This window comes from Eurosta solidaginis, chromosome 4, assembly GCF_040869045.1.
Source record: "Eurosta solidaginis isolate ZX-2024a chromosome 4, ASM4086904v1, whole genome shotgun sequence".
Taxonomy (NCBI): Eukaryota; Metazoa; Arthropoda; class Insecta; order Diptera; family Tephritidae; genus Eurosta; species Eurosta solidaginis.
The window spans coordinates 183692596-183713364 of NC_090322.1; the positions used below are offsets into that span (position 1 = coordinate 183692596).

The 20769-nt window shown below is 40.4% G+C and overlaps 1 protein-coding gene across 1 annotated transcript in view; it reads right to left on the reverse strand.

Moving 5' to 3' along the window:
- N (neurogenic locus Notch protein) overlaps positions 1-20769 on the reverse strand; it is a 328538-nt gene that overhangs the window by 10461 nt on the left and 297308 nt on the right. Inside the window, exons 6-7 of the mRNA XM_067784145.1 lie at positions 6031-6193; positions 3-5934 (exon numbers count right to left, since the gene is read on the reverse strand). Of these exons, the coding sequence (XP_067640246.1) occupies positions 3-5934; positions 6031-6193 (6095 nt within the window). The remainder of the gene's footprint in view (positions 1-2; positions 5935-6030; positions 6194-20769) is intronic.

A 20769-nucleotide genomic window follows, 5' to 3' on the forward strand; every position in this document is an offset into this window, starting at 1 on the left:
ACCTTTATACAATCCTCATAACTGGGTGGTTGTTTCGCACCGTTGCTGTTGCCCAACAGATCGTTGTGATGGTGTGTTGGTGCTGCCATCGCGTTGGAATAAAGTGACGATGTGTCGTATGGGCTCGGCTGACTTGTTAACCCCGACAGTGGTGGTGAGTCCACTGCACTGAGACCGGCATCCAACAGTTGCTGTTGGTCTATGCCCTCCAAACCCTGGCCGTGCGCTGTCAGGCCACCACCCAAGCCATTCAGCAGTTGTACTGCCGTAAGGCCGTTTTGCCCTCCCTTTTTTGACACCGAGCCCCCTGCTCCCTTTTTTGAGCCCGGTTTGCGTCGTAAACTGCCACCATCGAGCAAATTGTCCGGACTGCCTTCCAATAGCTTTGCCTTTTTCGCCGCTTTCGATTTTGTTGTTTGTGCTGACTGTTTGGATGATGAAATGACAGTCGGCTGTGAAATGATTTGCCCTTGACTGGGTGGCGAACCGATCATTGTTTGTGGCGTCATTGCCATCATTTGTGGCGAGCGTGGCACATGTTCGTCCAGAAGACGCACGATATCGTGATGCAGGCGTTCAGAGGCCACATCACGTGGCAAACGATCCATATGATCGGTAATTTCCCGATTTGCAAAATTATCCAACATCGCTTTACAAGCTTCGTAAGAACCTTCGCGTGCTGCCAAAAAGAGCGGTGTCTCATCTTTGTCGTCTTGTGCATCACGATTGGCATGATGCATTAGTAATATATTTACGGCTTCGGTATTATTCACAGCGGCTGCCCAATGTAGTGCGGTCTTACCCGAATTATCAGCAGCATTAATATCAGCATCGGCAGTGATCAGATCCTCAACCATGCCTTCGATGGCAAGACGTGCGGCCAATATAAGCGGTGTGGTGCCATCATGCATGCGAGCATTCAAATTTGTGGCACGATTACGCAGCAGTATTTGGAAAACGCCCATTGCATCCGCAGCAACGGCAGCATGCAGCGGTGTACGACCAGTATTATCTTGACAATTGGCGTCAGCGCCAGCATCCAGTAAACGTTTGGCAGCATCAGCACGCGCATAACGCGCCGCCAAGTGCAACGATGTTTCACCAGTCTTATCCATGGTAGCATTCAACTCAGCGCCTTGTGCTAGCAAATCTGAAATAACTTGCGCTGTTTGATCGTCGGATGTCTCAATATCCTCGCCAGTATCTATACCTCCACCTCGCACTGCTGCAACCATAAGCGGTGTCATGCCGCATGGCCCACGCACATCCACATCATGCTTGCCGTCTTGATGCGCGGGCGGTGTCATAATCGATGAGCGCACATCTGCTACTTCTAAATGCGCTTGTGACCAAACGCGCGGATCTGCCTCTTCATAATCGGTGACCATTGTATGATCGCTAGCGTAACCACCATGATCGTTGCGCATGCGTTTTTGTGGCGGTAACTCTGACTCATCATCGGACCATTGTGGCGCATGTCCCATATGACCTGAGTTCATGTTGACATCGTTGCTCATGCAGGCAATAGCATTATTCTTATTCAAATTACGCATTTCTTGTCCAGTATCGCGTCTGCGTCTTTGATGATTCACTGCTGTGGTGGTTGTGGTGCGGAAATTTTCCGGGAACCAGGTAATGCCATGTGCGCGCTTGCGTTGCGTTGTGACGAGCACGCCGAGAAAAGCGAATACAACAATGCTTATACCGATGAGCACATATTTCACATTACTTGGACGTTCTTCCAAATCTTCGCCTGGATTCTGTACACCACGTACGCTGTATATATTGAATTTGGGTGAGAGCGTGTATTTCGAAGCGGACGCAGCCAAAAACTCAGCTGCCTCAGCGGCGCGATTGAAGCAATCGATACATTTGCGATTATCGATTTCCAAATAAATTTGTATGCCCGTCTGATCGCCGCGCTCGCTCGAGAGTATGCGATGCTTGCGCCCAAAGTCTGAGTTTTGCAATTCAGTCATTTGAGAAGTACCCTTCCAGCTGAAGATCATGTCATTGCCCATGGAGTCTTTTTTGATGCGTACCGTTGTGCGTAATACGTGTCCCATTTCACGCAAGAACTCTACTTGTTTTTCACGGAATGTTTTTATATCCATCAACATCACAACTGATATAGCGCCATCAGCCAAATTCGGTTGCTCCAACACATTTTCACAATCCAAACCATCCCAATTGCACTCGGCATTATTGCATCCATAATCACAGTGTCCATCCGCGTAGTGCTTCTGACAGTAAGCTTCATAAGTTGGATTACAGGGTTGCAGTTTTTTGGCGCAATCGCGTCCATCATACAAACACGCGGCGTTATTGCATTCCTCATTACAGTGACCATCCATGAATACGCGCCAACATTCTATATTCGCCGTACAGTTCACCCACGGATTGATGCCTAGCGAACAGTCGTTACCATCGAAATTGCACGCATACGTATTACATTCCTGATCGCACTTGTGATTGCCCTTCTTTTGCTCACAACCTCGCTTTATGCACATTTCACGTTGATACTCCAAGTCCTTAGTGTATTTATTGAGCGCGCCACGACTGCTATCCGAAGTCCAACCTGGGTAGTTGGCATCGTAGATTTCACAACGTTTACCAGGCCATTTACTTGGACAAAAGCAAACGAAGTCACCAAGTAAGTTCTCACACGCTGCACCCTGCAAACACGGATTGGACGCGCATTCATCAAACGTATCAATCTCGCAGTGCTGACCGTCTGTGCCAGGCGGACACTCGCAGCGATAGCCGCGATTCATATCCACAACACAATTGCCCGCTTGGCAGGGGCTCGAATCACAATCGTTGCCAGAGAATTCACAATTTTTGCCGTAATAACCCACAGAACAAACGCAATGATGCCCCGATTGCTTTGTTGAGCATATGCCCCCATTTTGACAAGGCGAGTTGGCGCAAAAGTCCACTTTAGTTTCACAATGACGTCCCATATAGCCCGGCTTGCAATTGCAATGATAATTATTTACCAATTGTACGCAATCTAAAGTGCCCGCATTCGAACAGGGATTTGAAAGACACTCATTGATATCACCTTCACAGCGTGAACCCACAAAACCTGCAGGACAAGCGCATTCGAAGCCGCCCACGCGATCGATGCATGTTCCATTGTTATGACAAGCGCCGGGCACGCAATCTTCCTGATTGATTTCACAGATAATACCGAGCGTGCCTGGCGGACAGGAGCAGCTAAAAGATTGTACCAGATCATGACAGGTGCCACCATTTTGACACGGATTTGGCGCGCAATCGTCTATGTTTAATTCACAGTTTTGTCCCTGAAAGCCTTTCGGACACATGCATTTATACTCGCCCACGCGATCCAAGCATGTGCCACCGTTTTGACAAGGCTGTGACTCACACTCGTTGATATCCGTCTGACAGTAGCTGCCCGTGTAGCCCTGCTTGCAGAGACACAAATGTTTATTACCCGTATCTTGGCATGTGCCATTGTTGCAGAGTTGTTTGAGTCCTATGCCCTTATTTTTGGCTGCCACCTCACAAGAAACCATCTCCACATCACACAGTTTGCCCGTCCAGTAGGCGGCACATTTACAGTTATATTGATTTTTGATTTGCGAACAAGTGGCGCCATTTGCGCAAGGTGATTGCGAGCACCAATCCACATAGTCGGTGCATTGTTTGCCAGTGAAGCCATGCGCACAATGACAGTTATAACCATTGCCACTCTCATGACAAGTAGCGCCATTTTGACAAGGCTGCGAGTCACACTTATTAATCTTATACTGACAGTTCGAACCGGTGTAGGTGGGCAGACATGAGCAATTATAGCTATTAATACCATCGATACAAGTGCCGCCATTCATACACGAACTCTCAGTACAATCTTCATCGTTCGTCTGACAATTAATGCCCGAAAAGCCGAGCGGACATGTGCAAGTATAAGAGTTGACGTACTGGCGACAGGTGGCGCCATTTTGACAAGGCAAGCTGAGGCATTCGTTGATATCCGTTTCGCAGTGTTTACCATCAAAACCATCCACACAAAGGCATGTATAGTCGCCAATACCATCTAAACAAGTGCCTCCATTCTGACAGGGAAAGGAGGCGCAATCATCGGTGTTGATAGCACAATCACGTCCTTCATAACCTTTCGCGCAAAGGCATTTATAGGTACCGGGTACATTGAGACAGGTAGCACCATTGCGGCAGGGTGATGACAGCGCGCACTCGTCAATATCCTCATCACAGTAACGTCCGGTATAACCAAGCTTGCAGGTGCACGAGAAATCCAAGAAATTCGGCGAAGGCGTACATTTAGCTTCATTGCGACAGCGGTGCGTTGAACAGGGATCCATTTTGGACTCACAATCTCTGCCCGTAAACGGCACTTTGCATACACATTTATAACCATTTACCAAATCAATACAGGAGCCGCCATTCACGCAGGGATTCATAATGCAGTCGTCGATATTCGTCTCACACCGATAACCCGTATAGCCGGGCATACATTGACACTGAAAGGAGTTCAATTGATCAATACAAATGCCACCATGTTGACATGGATTCGAGCTGCATTCATCAATATCAATTTCGCAACGTTTGCCGCCATAACCGGGCGGACAATGACAGATGAACTCATTAATACCATCCTCGCAGCGTCCGCCATTAATACACGGATTCGAAGCGCACTCGTCCACATCACTAAGGCAACGTGCATCGTAAAAACCGCGCGGACATTCACATTTATAGCCATTCACCATATCCATGCAGACACCATTATTGGCGCAAGGATTTGAAGCGCATTCATTGATGTTTATCTCGCAGTGTAGTCCCATGAAACCGGGTACACATTCACATGTGTACTTGTTGATACCATCGATGCAGGTAGCGCCATTATTGCATGGATTGCTGTGACACTCATTCACATTAATTTCACAGTTCTTGCCCGAAGTACCGGGCAGACACTTACAGAGGTAAGAGCCCACGCGGTCAATACAATGCCCACCAAACTGACAAGGATTGGACTCGCATTCGTTGATTTGGGTCTGACAGAGATAACCAGTAAAACCGGGATCACATACACATTTGAAAGAATTATCGCCATCGATACATTTCCCACGATGACAGGGATTCGAATCGCAATCGTTGATGTTGATCTCGCAAGAAGTGCCGGTATAGCCTGGCGGACATTCGCACGTATAACCAGCAATTGAATCATGACAAATGCCATTATTACGACAAGGTTGCGATTGACAATCATCAATATTAATTTGACAACGCGAGCCATCGAAGCCTAGCGCGCAAGAACATTTGAACCCGTTAATCATATCATGGCAAGTGCCACCATTCAAGCATGGATTCGATTGACATTCATCTATATCGATTTCGCATTGTGTGCCAGTAAAACCGGGCATGCAAACACACCGAAATGTGCCAGGATCATCCAAACAGCTACCTTCATTCTGACACGGATGTGACTCGCATTCGTTGATATTCGTTTCGCAACGTGGTCCCGTAAAACCCTGCGAGCAATTACACATAAATGAGCCTGGTGTATTCACACAAATACCATTGTGCTCACATGGTGAGCCCTGATCACATTCATCAATATCTTCTGAACAGTCGACACCCTTATAACCGGTGGCACAGGAACAAGTGTACGAACCATTGATGGGACTTGTATCACAAATTGCATCCGCATGACATGGATTCGATGTGCAAGCATCATCCAAATGACAAAGTAATCCAGTTTTGCCGGGCGTACAACGACAATAGAATGAGCCCACGCCATCTATGCAGGTGGCGCCGTAAAAGCATGCTGCAGCTACACAATCGTCGACGTTGTCGCTACAATCTCTACCCTCCCAACCGTTGACGCAAATGCAGGAATAGTTGCCGTGCGTATTGGTGCAAGTGGCACCGTTTTGACAAACTGAAGGCCTGTAAGAGTAATCGAGAGCTCTTTTTAGTAAGTTAAATGGGGTTCTTGCAGCTACTTAAAAGTACTGGTTTTAGAAGTCTTGTTTTTGTACTCACCTCATCGCACACTCATCCACATCCTCTTCACAAAGTTCTCCGGTAAAATTTGGCGGACACGAACAACGGTATGTATTGATGCCATCCACGCAAGTTCCACCATTCTGACACAAATTTCCCGGACAGTCGTCAATGTTTTCTTCGCAGTGTTTGCCTTGGAACCCTGAAAAGAAATAAGGGTAGAGAAAAGGTAAGTTTGCAGTTCGATACGGGATTTAGGTACCTATGTGGAATAAAAATTAAGTCTTTCCTTTAACGAAATGGGGGTTAAATTAGTTAGTTTCTTAAAAGAATAGGTACGTTTGGATATAAAAATGGGTTCTTTGTGCTGCTACTTTTGTCAGTCTCGTAAAATATATAGGAACAGAGAAAAAAATGGGTTATAGTGGTTATGTAAAACTTCTCCAACCCAATTTCAACTCCACGTACCGGTGGCAAATCCTGTTTACGTAGCAGAAGGGATGACCTAGAATGTTCAATGTTGCTATCAAACGGTTCTCGAAATGGTTGAGCTAGTACCTTATTGGTGGTATTTTCTGGCACGTACTCTATTATCAACATCGATAAAACTCCCCAAAACTTCCGGGCAGTCTCCTTATTGCTACAAGAAGGAGAAGAAGCACAAAGAAACAGACAAATCGTGATCCATTTATATGACTCTATGATCGCTGTCTATGGAAATAGAGCGAACTCCAATATATACAACCAAAATAAATAAATTTTTTTTTTATTTCATTTTCTGTACAACAGAAGACACGTCTATGTCGAGGCTGAGTCCCTTGACAAATCAGAATATTTATTGTTGTCTGCACCATAGTCGGATGAGCTAACTGTTTCTATTAGCTAGTATTTCAAGCTCCTCGTACTTACGCCTTTCGGCCACCTTATCTCTCTTCTAAAAAGGCGACTTTATTTATTCAACGCTTTACGATATCCACCTGTACGTCATGCAGCGACATTTCTTTTAAAGACCGCGCAACAATTTTCATTTTGCCAGTTTCTATTTCTCTATGATAGGTTAGGTTGAGTGAGCTTCTACTTTAGCCGAAGCTCACTTGCACACCAAGATGGCCCGTTGCAATACCACATACGATAACAGTGGCGTAAGCTCTAACCCAACTGAGCCTGGATCGGAATACATTCGCCTAGGTCTGGATAAAGCTGAAAAGCCAATTATAAAGTCAATCGTTGATTCTACTTCATGATCGCCCATGCAGCTGCAGTAGAAAGTATTTTACAGTATATTAAGACGTATCACATGGACGACCCTTGCACAGTGACACATAAGATCCTCAATCATCAGTGAAAGATAAGCTTTGATGAACTCAATAATTTTCGCAAGCTGCGTGCCATCCACTTCTCACTCAGCTAACTAGAGGCGACATCTGTACAGGAGCAGACCACATGTGGTCAACCCTCTCCGACCGTTTTGGCTGTACCCATGCGGGCTAAGAAATACGTTATCCGGTATACAGATATGGCCCACGATCCATATGCTTCTGAAAGAAGACAACTATCAACCTTCCCCGCCAATTATGACCCATTCGTGAATTAGATAATAAGTCCACTGGCCCAGATGAGTCTCTCTCTCCAGTCGTATCTTGCGGGAATGACCAAGTTGAAGCTTGCATGTGTGGCAGTTGTCGGCACACAATAATCTATATTGTATGGAATAAAGTCGAAATCAGAAAGCCCTCATCCCATATCAATAAGCTCGATATATGACTGGGCGAACGGCTTGACCGCAATATCCAACGTATGTTATCTTCAGCATGCCAAAGTAGGCGCTGTTGTAAGGGCGCGGTGGATAAACCGTTCGGGCGTACATTGCTGTCAGAGAGCCTTTTTCACTGCACATTTGATGTAATAAGTCGGTGGTCTTAGTGCGCATCGGGGCTTAGACAACTGCGCACACTTCAAACATCCTTTGGAAAACAGAACGCATTTCCAGAGCAGTAGGACTAGTTTCAAAAGGTGCTAGAACGGGAGTGTACCGAATTCATATACAGTAAAGAATTGTAGGTATCCGTAACATCCCCTCAATCTTTGAGCAGGTATTTAGGGATTTAACAACACAAAGACCACTGATTTAAGAAGGTTGGTGCCCTTAATCTTAGCGCAGGTCTTCAGGAATGTAACAACGCAAATATCGATGACTTTAGGGAGTTGGTGCCCCCTAATCTTTGCGCAGATCTTTAGGGATTTAACAACAAAATGATCCTTGACTTTAGGAGGTTGGTGCCAAAGCTATCGCATGTATTTTCTAAGCGTTTGTCCTTGTCTGGGTGTCATTAGGTTGGTCAAAGAAAACAAAGCCGAGCGAGGCCTTTGGAATTGCGCCCATCACATTCTCGTGTTACTGAGAAAACCTCACTACCTAAGCCGGCCTATATTTGAATGTTTTACGTCTACACTAAATCTTAGCTTGTTCTCAGTCATTACTACACCTTCCTTATAAACAAAACACTGCTTTATACAAATATAACTGTAAAATCTCAAGGCACAAGCATGCAAGCCATCAGTTGAAAAACCGCCCCAGCAATTCTCACGCCTTCACAATAGCCACTCACATAATTTGGTATGTTTTTTTTTATAGTCTCACAAATTTTATTGACCCCAATCGATTTTGACTAAACGCACGAGAGATATTTGCTTTTTAGTCTCCCAGTACTTATTTTGTAAGAAAAAAAAAATGGTATGATTTAAAATAAAAAAATTCTATAAATATTATATGCAGCATATGCAAAAGGAAATTTTTTTTCGGTAACACATAAAAAGGTAAATCATTTCAGTTAGTCAAAGTCAATCATTATTGAAATTTTCGCATACAAAGCGTCATTAAATATTATTAGCCAACGGGCAGTGATGTTGAAAGAAAAAAATTTGAAAATATTAAATAAAAAAAAAGAATTTTAAACTAAACAATGCAATGGCAACAATAAAGGATTTGTTGCAGTGAAAAAATAAATGCACGAAATAATGCAAATAACAACAATAAATAATGCACGCAAAAACTTCCAGTTTTATTTCTTTGTTGCCTACCTTAAAGCTTTTGTCTTATTCTGTGCACCTTTGCGCCGCCGCGCATGCGCTCTGACATACATAGCTTTTTAGCCAAATTTGAGGTATTACTCATGCTTATGCAAATTAATGCCAAAGTCCTCTGAGTTCTTTGGCTATTGGTTGTTGCATTGCTGCATTAGAGTCAGCCAGTCAGCGGCAACAACAGCAACATTGGCAAAGCACATAAATTTACATTAGGGTATTTCATTTTGTGCAAACGTTTTTTTCATTGTCCTAACCGAAAATTTGAGCCTGTATGATATATGAAAAAAAAGGACGTGTGGCACTCGGGGACTGCCGCGGTAAAGCTATTGCATATTATCAACTTATGCAATTATAATATTTATGCAACATTTTGTTTTCTTTGATATTAATTCAAGTTTTGTCTTTGATATTAATTCAAGTTACACTTTTTAAGCGTGGTGACCGATAAGAAAACACTTTTTTTTACTATTATTGAATAAATGAGATGTTAATATTGGTTAAACATTTTTTATTATTATCTTACAAGATATGTACATACATAGGTTATTGAGGAATATTTATAATTGAAATTATAGGTTTATGGTAACTGAAATAGGAAACATACGTTTGAGACTTGATATCCTCTAAACATCTTGAAAATTCTTTTGGATCATTATTTTTTTCAAATTGAATTTTTCAAAAAGAAAACTTGTCAACCGCTCTGATTTTTTATCAGCGAAATTGATGTTGAAATGGCTGGCCAAGATAACTAATGGAACTTTAACTTTCACTTTAACTTTAACAGAAATTTAACTTTAACTTTAACATTCACTTTAACTTTAATTTTAACTTTAACTTCCAATTTAACTTTAACTTTAAATTCCACTTTAACTTTGACTGTAACTTTAACCTCAACCTTAACTTTAACTCTCACTTTAACTTTAACTTTATTTTTAACTTTAACTTTCACTTTAACTTTAACATTCACTTTAACTTTAACTTTAACTTCCACTTTAACTTTAACTTTGACTTTTACTTTAATCTTAACTTTAACTTTCACTTTAACTTTATTTTTAACTTTAACTTTCACTTTAACTTCAACATTCACATTAACTTTAACTTTAACTTTAATTTTAAGTTTAACTTTAACTTTATTTTTAACTTTAACTTTAACTTTCACTTTAACTCTAACATTCACTTTAACTTTGACTTTAACTTTAACTTTAACCTTAACTTTAACTTTAACTTTAACTTTATTTTTAACTTTAACTTTAACATTCACTTTAACTTCAACTTTGTGATAGAGATCCAATTTTATGTATAACAGGCCAAATACTGTGTTTTTCGAACCTTTTCGAACCTTTTTTGACAAATATCCGTTACGGGTTTCTTTTGATTTAGACGCCAAGCCCGCGATAAAATCTATGCAATAGCTTAAAAATGTTACCTAGAAGCAAATTTTAAGTGCATTGAAAGCTTAGTTTCTTCAAAAAATGAATTTCCATTACTCTATATTAATTGTTTATTACAAATTGACTAATCGATTCCTCTGATTTATCACACTGAATAATTAGATTATGGTTAAACACAAAATAAAATATTATAGTCAAAGTTTGGTTTTCTGATTATCAACGTTATGATTACTTAGATTTTGAAATATAACTGAAACATAACTAGATTATGATTAGTAAAAATATGATAAAAAATCACGATACTTAGTTTGTGGGGTTTTTATACCCAGCTGTACTTGTACACAGGGTATTATAACTTTGATTGGATAACGGTTGGTTGTACAGGTATAAAGCAATCGAGATAGATATAGACTTCCATATATCAAAATCATCAGTATCAAACAAAAAAATATTTGATTGAGCCATGTCCGTCCGTCTGTCCGTTAACACGATAACTTGAGTAAATATTGAGATATCTTCACCAAATTTGGTACACGAGCTTATCTAGACCCAGAATAGATTGGTATTGAAAATGAGCGAAATCGGATGATAACCACGCCCACTTTTTATATATATAACATTTCGGAAAACACAAAAACCCTGAATGTTAAAATTTGACGAGTGGACTGATATTGATACTCTTGATAAAAATTTGAAAACAAATTTTTAAAATGGGCGTTGCACCGCCCACTTGTGATAAAATCAATTTTACAAATATTATTAATCATAAATCAAAAATCGTTAAACCTATCGTAACAAAATTCGGCAGAGATGTTGCCTTTACTATAAGGAATGCTTTGAAGGAAAATTAACGAAATCGGTTAAGGAGGACGCCCACTTTTATATTAAAGATTTTTAAAAGGGTCGTGGACGAATAAAATAAGCTATATCTTTGCAAAAAAGAGCTTTGTATCAATAGTACTTTATTTCCCAAGTGGATTTATAATAATAAATAGGAAAAAGTTCAATTTAAAAAAATGGGCGTGGCACCGCCATAACTCGAAGAAAAATTACGTATATGTATTATTGCGCAGCCTTGTAACATTATTAAGCACACAAAACAAACAACAACAGCATTTCAAGTGTACAGCTGGGTATGTAATGTTCGGTTTCACCCGAACTTAGACTTTCTTACTTGTTTTTCTTTAGTTCTTAATTTTTTTCTGCTCGCTTAGAAAAAGTTTCAATTGAAAAACAAAAACAACTTAAGCGATCATAACTATGTTGCTTGATATGTTGTTGCTTTTCTATTGAAATTTTTTTGTAAGCGTGCAGAAAAATATTAGAAATTAATTAAAAAAAAATCGAATGACTAATCAAAATTTGATTATTCGGACACTGAAAATAGTTTCATTCTCAATATATTATAAATTCCTATTAACCAAAACTTGTTGACCTAATTAGTTAATTGTCAATTAATCTAATTGCATTTTGATTTATCATATGATTATGTTGAAAGTTAAAATTTATTGCTCTTGGTTCAGAAGTTGAAATACGAAACTATACAAAATTCTAAACCAATCATTATGAATTTCTTAAAACAAGTTCATGTTTTGACAAAGTATGCGGTTTCACGCCCCAGGTAGGATACAGTTTCAACGCACCATAATTACGAAAATGACTGATTGAGGCTAAGCCAAGCAGTCCAAGGGTTAGGGATAGGAATATCAACAAAGACATGAATAGAAAAGGGGACTGGGATAAAAAATGAATGGGGATGTGGGAGGGTAGTCATTTTTGTATAGCCAATTGTAGGGCATACGCGCTGGTAAATACTAAAAGTAAACTTGCCTATGTTGTTTTCATTAGTTTTTCGAGAAACAATTTGAGATGATTTCAGAACATTTCGGGATTGTGATTAATTTGGAGTCATTTCCGCGGTATCAGCTTGCCTAATACCGCCCTTTAGTTTCTACCTGGCATACTGCGCGAAAGACTAAAGCCCATAGTCAACAAACTGATTGGACTTTATCACTTACTAACTCACCATCTTTTCGTCGACTTCAAGGCAGCCTTTGACAGCGCGAAAAAAGCTGCTTGTATGCTGCTATGTCTGAATTTCCCTGCAAAGTTAATAAGGCTCTGCAAAATGACGTTGAGCAACACCACCAGCTACGCAAGGATTGGGAAGGACCTCTCCGAGCCATTGGAATCAAAAAGAGTCTTCAGATAACGCGACTCCTTTTCTTGCGGTTTCTTTAACATAATGATGATGAAGATGATTCTAGCAGCAGAACTAAACCATGATGGAACAATCTATTACAAGAGCGTATAATTTACTGGCATATGCTGATGATATTGATGTTATTGGCCGGAATAACTCTGCCTTTTCTGGATTAGATAAAGAAGCAAGAACAGTAGGTCTTGCGGCAAATGAGGATAAGACGATGAACTTGCGGTCATCCTAGAATCGATGCATTCGCGCCCTGACAGGCACGTTGTTGTTGTTGTTGTAGCGATAAGGACACTCCCCGAAGGTCTTGGGGGTGTTATCGCGTTGATGGTCCTTTTCCGGATGCAGATCAGGTACATTCCGGCACCAAGCCCGACCATCTCGGGAACGATTTGTTATGACCACATGCGACCTTCTAAGCCATCCCGTCCGCCCACCCCCTAGATCCATGAGGAGTTCGGGGTCGCCAGAGCCTCGGCTGTTAATGAAACAGTATTCGCCACGGATAGGTGAGGTTGGCAATTGGGTTTGGAGAAGCTACATATGTATTGCGCTGGCAACCTGAAAGGGCTGCGCTACACAAACCCCTTGAATCCGGTACTTTAGTCGCCTGTTAAGACATGCATACCTACCGCGGGTATATTCTAACCCCCTAACCCGCTGAGGGCTGACAGGCACGTCACTGTTGACTGATAAAAATTCGATTTCGTCTATTTGAGAACCAGCATTAACAGCAAAAACAATGTCTGCTTAGAAATCAAACGGAGAATAGCTCTTACAAACAAGTGTTACTTTTGACTGAAAAATAAAGCCCTCTCTCGAAGAAAAAAATTACGCTCTACAAGTCGCTCGTCATACCTGTTCTGATGTATGGGTCGGAATCATTGACGGTGTCGAGACAAGATGATATGGCTCTTGGAGTGTTCGAGAGAAAGGTTCTCCGGAAGATTTATGGTCCTGTCTGTAATGCAGACGGCAGGTATCGAAGGAGGTATAATGATGAGCTGTATGAGCTTTATGCAGATACGACGATGGTGCAACGAATAAAAACCTAAAGGCTTCGCTGACTAGGTCATGTTATGCTATTGGACAAAGACATTCCGACTAAGAAAGTATTTCAGTCGACACCGCAGTTTTAAAACAGAGGAAGGGGGAGATTTCCACAGAGTTGGGAGAGGCAGGTGGAGGAAGAATTGACCTCCCTGGGTGCCTCCAATCGGCGTCAGTTATCGCGAAATAGGGATAGCTGGCGTGACTTACCAATCAATGATGATGATGATTTCAAGATAATTTCGAGACAGAACAAGCTACCTGTTGTGAAAAAGTAACCCGTTCTGAAAAAGTGCCGGTTCCGAAAAGGTACCCGTAACCGATTCCGAAAACCTCCGCAGTTTTAATGAAGTAACCGGCTAAATAAAGTACCCTGTTCTAAATAGGCAACCGGGTTGAAAACAGTACGGCTTTAGAATTTGGTTCAAATGTCAAAACAATTACATATTGTTCTTTTGTGATAGTGCAAAAAAAAAAAAATTATCCAGGCATCCTAATGAATACATTTTAAGGCTTGCACTTCTCCGTTCCTTTTAGCCAACAATCATATAAAAATGTATGTTGCACACACACATACACACCAAGGTTTGAGCGCAACGCGCTTCCATTAGATTTGGGCCAAAACTGCATACCAAAAATATGTGACTTGGGAGAAAATTGTGGTCAACCGACGATTGCCATAAGTTTAAATCGTTATTCGTAAGTGGCGCTCTCGGTTTGTATAATTTATTTTTTGTTTCCAATAATATCACAGTAGATTGGTACTTTATTGAGTTAGTATTGTCAGACATGCGTCGACTACTTTTTTAGATTTTATGCTGAATCATCGCGCATCTACATAAATAAAATTAGATTAGTTTATCGAGTTGGGTTTTGCGATCACAAATTCACAATACGAGTATATGCACATTTCTGTGCTCACAAGCCTTAAGCTTAAGAAATACTTCAAATTCAATACTTTAACTGGCGAGTTTCATACCAAAGGTGTACGATAAGTTAAGACAAACAAAATGTATAATATCTCATTAAAAATAGATTTTGGGGAACAAACACATGCCACAAAAATATGTTTATTACTAAAAAAAAAAAAACAGGCAATAAACCCGGCGCTCTGCGAATTTCCTAAGTCGACTTAGGTTGTTGTCGCTTGTCACCAAAGATTTATACGCAAGTATAGAAGTAATGAAATTCTCCAAGGGAACGCATTAAAAGCGAAACGAAGAAAATGTATAAATAAATTAACACATTTACGAAGGTCTAGCTAGAAAATTTTGTGGTTTGGCTGAACTGATGTGGTAAATAAATGAATGAATATTATAGCTAACTTATGGGCTCTCTTCATCGGGGAGATGACTAGCTCGAAACCCCAATTTATGATGTCGGAACATACGTTTCGCAACTCAGCTATGATTCCTCAAATGATTACACAGCGCCGTTAAAGAAAGCCTACCCTGCAAAAATCGCGAGTACTCCATACATGCATGTATGGAGTTCTCGCTATGGACCAATCGAGTGCTCCAAAATGAACCACAATTCATACAAAAAATTTACATTGCGATGTCCTAGGACTGAACCATATACTACAGCTCCGCATTACATCAGAGTAATCCATGGAGTACCCACAGCCCAATAAACATCGTGTAGTGATTACAATCGTTAAAAACGAGCAATGATCGGCTTACAATATGTTCGTGTAGAAACATGAGTTGGTCCATTGCTGCATTACTGTGGAGTATAAATGTAAGTACTCCAGTGGACCACATGATGCAACGATTTTAGCAGGGTACGCGCTGTGCTGTTCAAAGTCGATGAGAAAGCAGATGTCACAAAGCGTGCTAACTAAAGTGGAATCAGTTGGCTTATAATAATCATTTTGTCGTCAGCTTTTGACAGACGTAGTCGAAAGGAGATTTGATGGGCTTTAGAGTATTCCAGACAAATTTCTACGGTGGTAATTTTACTTAATTTCTTGTTTTTTATCACGCTCATGCTCTTCAATGTAAGAACTTAGTGCTTTATCTTGGTTAACGTTAAGTATTAGATAGCACGCATAGTCAATTGGAGATTGAAAATAGGTCCCGATTACGAAAGAGCCAGCAGAAATTTAAAATTCGCAATTTGAAAACAAGTTTGGAATCGCAACCGTTGCTATAGAGGTGCCAAAGGCCATAGTCCGGTGGTATTCTATGAGGATAGGTAATTTTCCTTGATAAGTTCAACTCAGATGAAGGGTTTTTATTCACCATTTAGTTTAAAATGGGATAAGAAACAGGAAAAACCCAACCGATAAGAAATTACTAAAACATTCCGAAGCAACCCTCGCACTGACACCTGGCTTGCCCTCCCCAACTCGATCCTGAGACACTGTATGGCTCATGTGTTGCAGCTTACGCATAAATCTCGGTAAGTGCAGCTGTGTTACACATGTCTGACGTGAATAACACTGGTGGCTGGTTTGAGATCAACACATATACATTGTATACAAACTCAAGCATCCACGTTCAGAGATCAATGTATAAAGGAATCCGAACGTAAAAGAATCAAAAAAATAAAGATCGAAAATAATAAAATATGTAGGTACATCAGTAAAAGGAGTACATTTACAAAGCAGACTTAAAAGCCATGCTCAAAAACAATAAACGAAGAGATAAACCGCAACACATACATAGGTTCAACAAGAAGAAAAGAAAATCCAAAAACCATCCAGTTGCTCAGACAACAAAAAGCAATGAATTATGTATAAAGCAATGTAATGTAGTATGACTATTGCCAGCATAATTTCATAGCTAACAACAAAATACTTAAAACACCCTGAATACAGGTATACGCCAATTTATTGTAAAGACCGGCTTTTGACGCGCTGAGCGAGTGGAAATCAAGTGTGAGAGCTAGAAATCGAATCCACATTGAATGATCATTCGAGACTCGTTGTTCGGTGAGTAAGAATGAGAATGTATTATTCAACGAAGCGATCAAGGGCGCTCTGAGCACATACGTCTTTCATTCTCGATCATGATCGCTCACCATATTCACCATGTGTGAGAAACTCGTTTTCAGCTTAAACAAAAATGCATGCTTGTTCTCTAAAAATGCTAACACAGCATAAAAAGTATACAATAAAAATCGAGAAAAGCATAAAAGAAAAACAGACAAATTTATGATACAAAAAAAAAAAAAGAAAAAAAAACTGTGGAATCAGCCAGGCATGCTTAACGAACGAAACGATATCATTTAACGTTAATTTGACGTTCTTAACGTTAATAAACGAAACGTAGTGACTTCGTTTCGTTTATTAGCGTTGATTATCGTAACGAAATGATATCGTTTCGTTCGTTAAGCATGCCTGGAATCAGCACCAAAGCCAGACTAAAAATCATTGTTTACTATATAGTTTGGCAACTTAAACAGAGGTTATGTTGCGAATAGAGTGGAAGGCAGTGGACTAGGCAGTCGAATGTCATAAAATGAAGGAATGGTGTTCGGAGTTTTTTCAAAATTAAAAAAAAAATTGATAAAAGCTTTAATAAAAATAAAACTACTGTTTTAATAACAACAAAAACGCCTCATAAATTCTATGTACATAAATTCGTAAAGACTATCTCACTTTAAAATTTGAGTTAAATAATCTAAAATTTTGTTTTGAAACTGAGTCGAGAACTGTTCGTGTGAATGTGCGAATTTTCACCGATCAGCTGTTAGTTGCGCTACTTGGTAAAATTTACAATGCTAAAAATAAAAAGCTACATGTCTTTGGTTTTCTTCTTCCCCCGCTGAAAACGAAAACAAGTTAAAAGCGCGCAGCAAAAACATAAACAAACCAAAAGAAGACGATGTAGACAAGAGCATATAAAAGAAAGATGTATCAAAAATAAATATACAAAAAACCATAAACACAAAGAGTCATCGGCGGCATATGACGACGAAGCATAACACGATGTTACGCCCGAAGCCCAGCCCGAATGGTAAACGAACGACTTTAGTTGTTCTTTCCCACGGTCTCATATCTTGCATGCTTTGTACGTTTGCTAGCTTGATTTGGCTTGTTTGTTTGGTTGGTTGATTCGTTCGATCGTTCGTAAGTTTGTTGGTTCGTTGCTTGGCTTGACTTGTCTTTGTTGGCTGTAGCTTTTTACCTTACTTCACTCCAGTTTTCACTCTACTAATAATGTTGATATAAATAGTTGGTACATTAATACATACATTTTTATATGTGTTTTTATGAGCAAGTAGGTATAGTTTAGTAATGTAGTACAAAATTAGGGTAGCTTTGGGTACCGATTTCGAGAACGCTGCGTACCTAAACCACCGAGACTTGATGACTTAAGATGAACAGGACATCTTTGGAGTATTTATTCAAGACATTTATCCTTGCGAAAGAGAAAATGATTCTAATAAAATGGCTTCAGATCGTTTTTCAAATATAATCTGGGCCTTAAATCGTCTTAACAGGCACGACAGACTTGAAGTGGGTGGCAATCAATTACGTGATGTCGGAGAAAGCCGATTTGTATGTTCAGAGCTCATTAAGAGGGTTTAGGATTACCACAGCGAGTTATGTTAAAATACCAGCACAATTTAAAGATTATTTAACCCTATTGTTAACCTCACATACCCGTGGCGAATCCCGTTTCTTTACCAGGCGAGGCCCCAGCGACCCCAAGTAAAAGGCAAATGAACATCAACACCGATAACACTCCCAAAACCTTCGGGGAGTGTCTTTATCTTTACAATAACAACAACAACAACAACAACAGGATTGAGGACTTATTACCGAGCATGGACTGTTTTCTTATTGGGGCTTGAACCCAGGACCTCCAGTGTGGCAGCCGCTACCACTACGACGACCAATTGGATAGCGTTACGTAAATACCGAAACTAATTAATGGATGCTTATTTGATTTTCTAGGTTCGTGTAAGGGCGTCTTGCTCTCTGAACGCAACGAAAGTCAACAAACTTTTAGGAAAACGGTTACAATTACTACCAACTACTAGATCTACCTCTTATGATGCCCAAGGTATGAATTCACACTTTTGGCATTGGATTTTCAGTGATCCTTCCTTAAGGAAATCAGCAACTCGTTCATGCCAAATCTGTAAAACGAATCTGGCATCCTATAAGAAAACTGCAGGACTACAATGTGTAGGTTCAGATGAGTTATCGATATGTTATGGAAATGTTAAAAATCTGCTACTAACAACAAAGTTTATCGGTTAGTAGTAAATTTTGTATCGACTAATTAACGATTTTTTATCGATTTATCATCTAAAAGTTAACGATATTAACTAAAAGTCATCTATTTGCTTTCGAAAATTTATCGATTTGCTATCAAAAAATAATCGATTTGTTATCAAAAAGCTATCGATTCAATATTGAAAACCAATAGCTTTGTTATCGGAGTGACACAAATCTGTTACCGGGTTGCTAACGATTTCCCATCGATTTTTATTTGAAAAGTTATCATTTGTTATTAAAAAGTTGTTAAGAAGCAGATACCGATAAAGCTACAACTGATGACACATCTGTACCATCTCGGTAAGATTCCAATAAGAAGCCGATGACTCTGCGAAAACAAACCGATAATAAAATGGCATCGGGTCTTACCGATAAAAAGCAACAAATTAAACTGGGTTACTTAATCATTTGGAAAAAATTTAATCAACGTGACATCAGGACGGACAAGGCGACAGCTGTTTCGATTATACCTTGTAAATCTCTTCAAATCCTTTCTCCTGGGATATGAACCCGCACTCCTATGATGGTTTAAATAAATTATAAAATTAAAAAATGCTTCAATAAATGTTTTCATACATTTAAAGCAATGAGGGCAACCCCCGCTTAATTCATACAAAAATATATGTACCGTTAAAACTAAAAAAGAAAAACACTGAACAGGCAGCTTCAAATTGAAACCAAATGAAGGATGCGAATGGGAGATTATGCTCTGGCTAAGAAAGCATTTTTATCGGAACCCGCCTATGGAAGCAGAGGAAGAGGGTGGCCCCTACTCCGCTGGAAGGACCAGATGGAAAGCGATCTGAATTCCTTTGGTGTGACCAATTGGCGCCCGTTAACCCAGAGAAGACGCGACTAAAAACCGATGACACATCTGAAACACGTCGATAAGAATCCAATACGAAGCCTATGACTCGGCCATAATATACCAATAACTCGAAGATGATAACTCACTATCGATAATAAGCCGACAATAAACTGTTATCGGTTAAGATAGGAAGCAACAAATTAAATGGGTTTTTGATTCAGACAAGAATAGGGAGGTCGTGAGTCCTATCCACACATAATCGATTATCCCAGCGGGTTAGGAGGCATAGAATATACCCGCGGCCGGTATACCTGTCGTAAGAGGCGACTAAAATACCAAATTCATTCACGGGGTTGCCAGGGCAATATATAGCTTCTCCAACCCCATTGTCAACCTCACCTACCCGTGGCTAATCCTGTTTCTTTAATATCCGAGGATCTGGCGACCCCAAGTTTTTCATGGATCTAGGTGGTGGGAGGTCGGTATGGCCTAGAAGCTTTGATGTGGTTATACCAAATCGTTCCCGAGATCGCCGGGCTAGTACCTTAATGGTGCTTGTTACCGGAACGTCTGCGTCCGGCAAAGGACCATCAACATCGATAACACTCCCCAGGGCCTTCGGGGAGTGTCCTTATGGCTACAACAACAACACAACTTTCGCTGGGTCGCGCCCGATGAACCACGTTATCAATATACACTATCCTGGCCTTGCAGAAAAAGAAAGCAGACTACTAAGGGAGACACGAGCTACTCTGGCGCAACTTCGTTCCAGATACTGTAACAGGCTAAACTCTTACTTGGCCAGAATCAACCCTGAAATAGATAATGTATGCCCTGCATGCGATGCGTCCCCACATGATGCCAACCATCTATACAATTGTGATGTGGCGTAGGCCTCTAACAGCCACATCTATATGATCTAACCCTATGGAAACTGTTAGTGTCCTTGTATTCCTAATAGAGGACTTTGATGAAGCGCATCACTGTTAACACAACA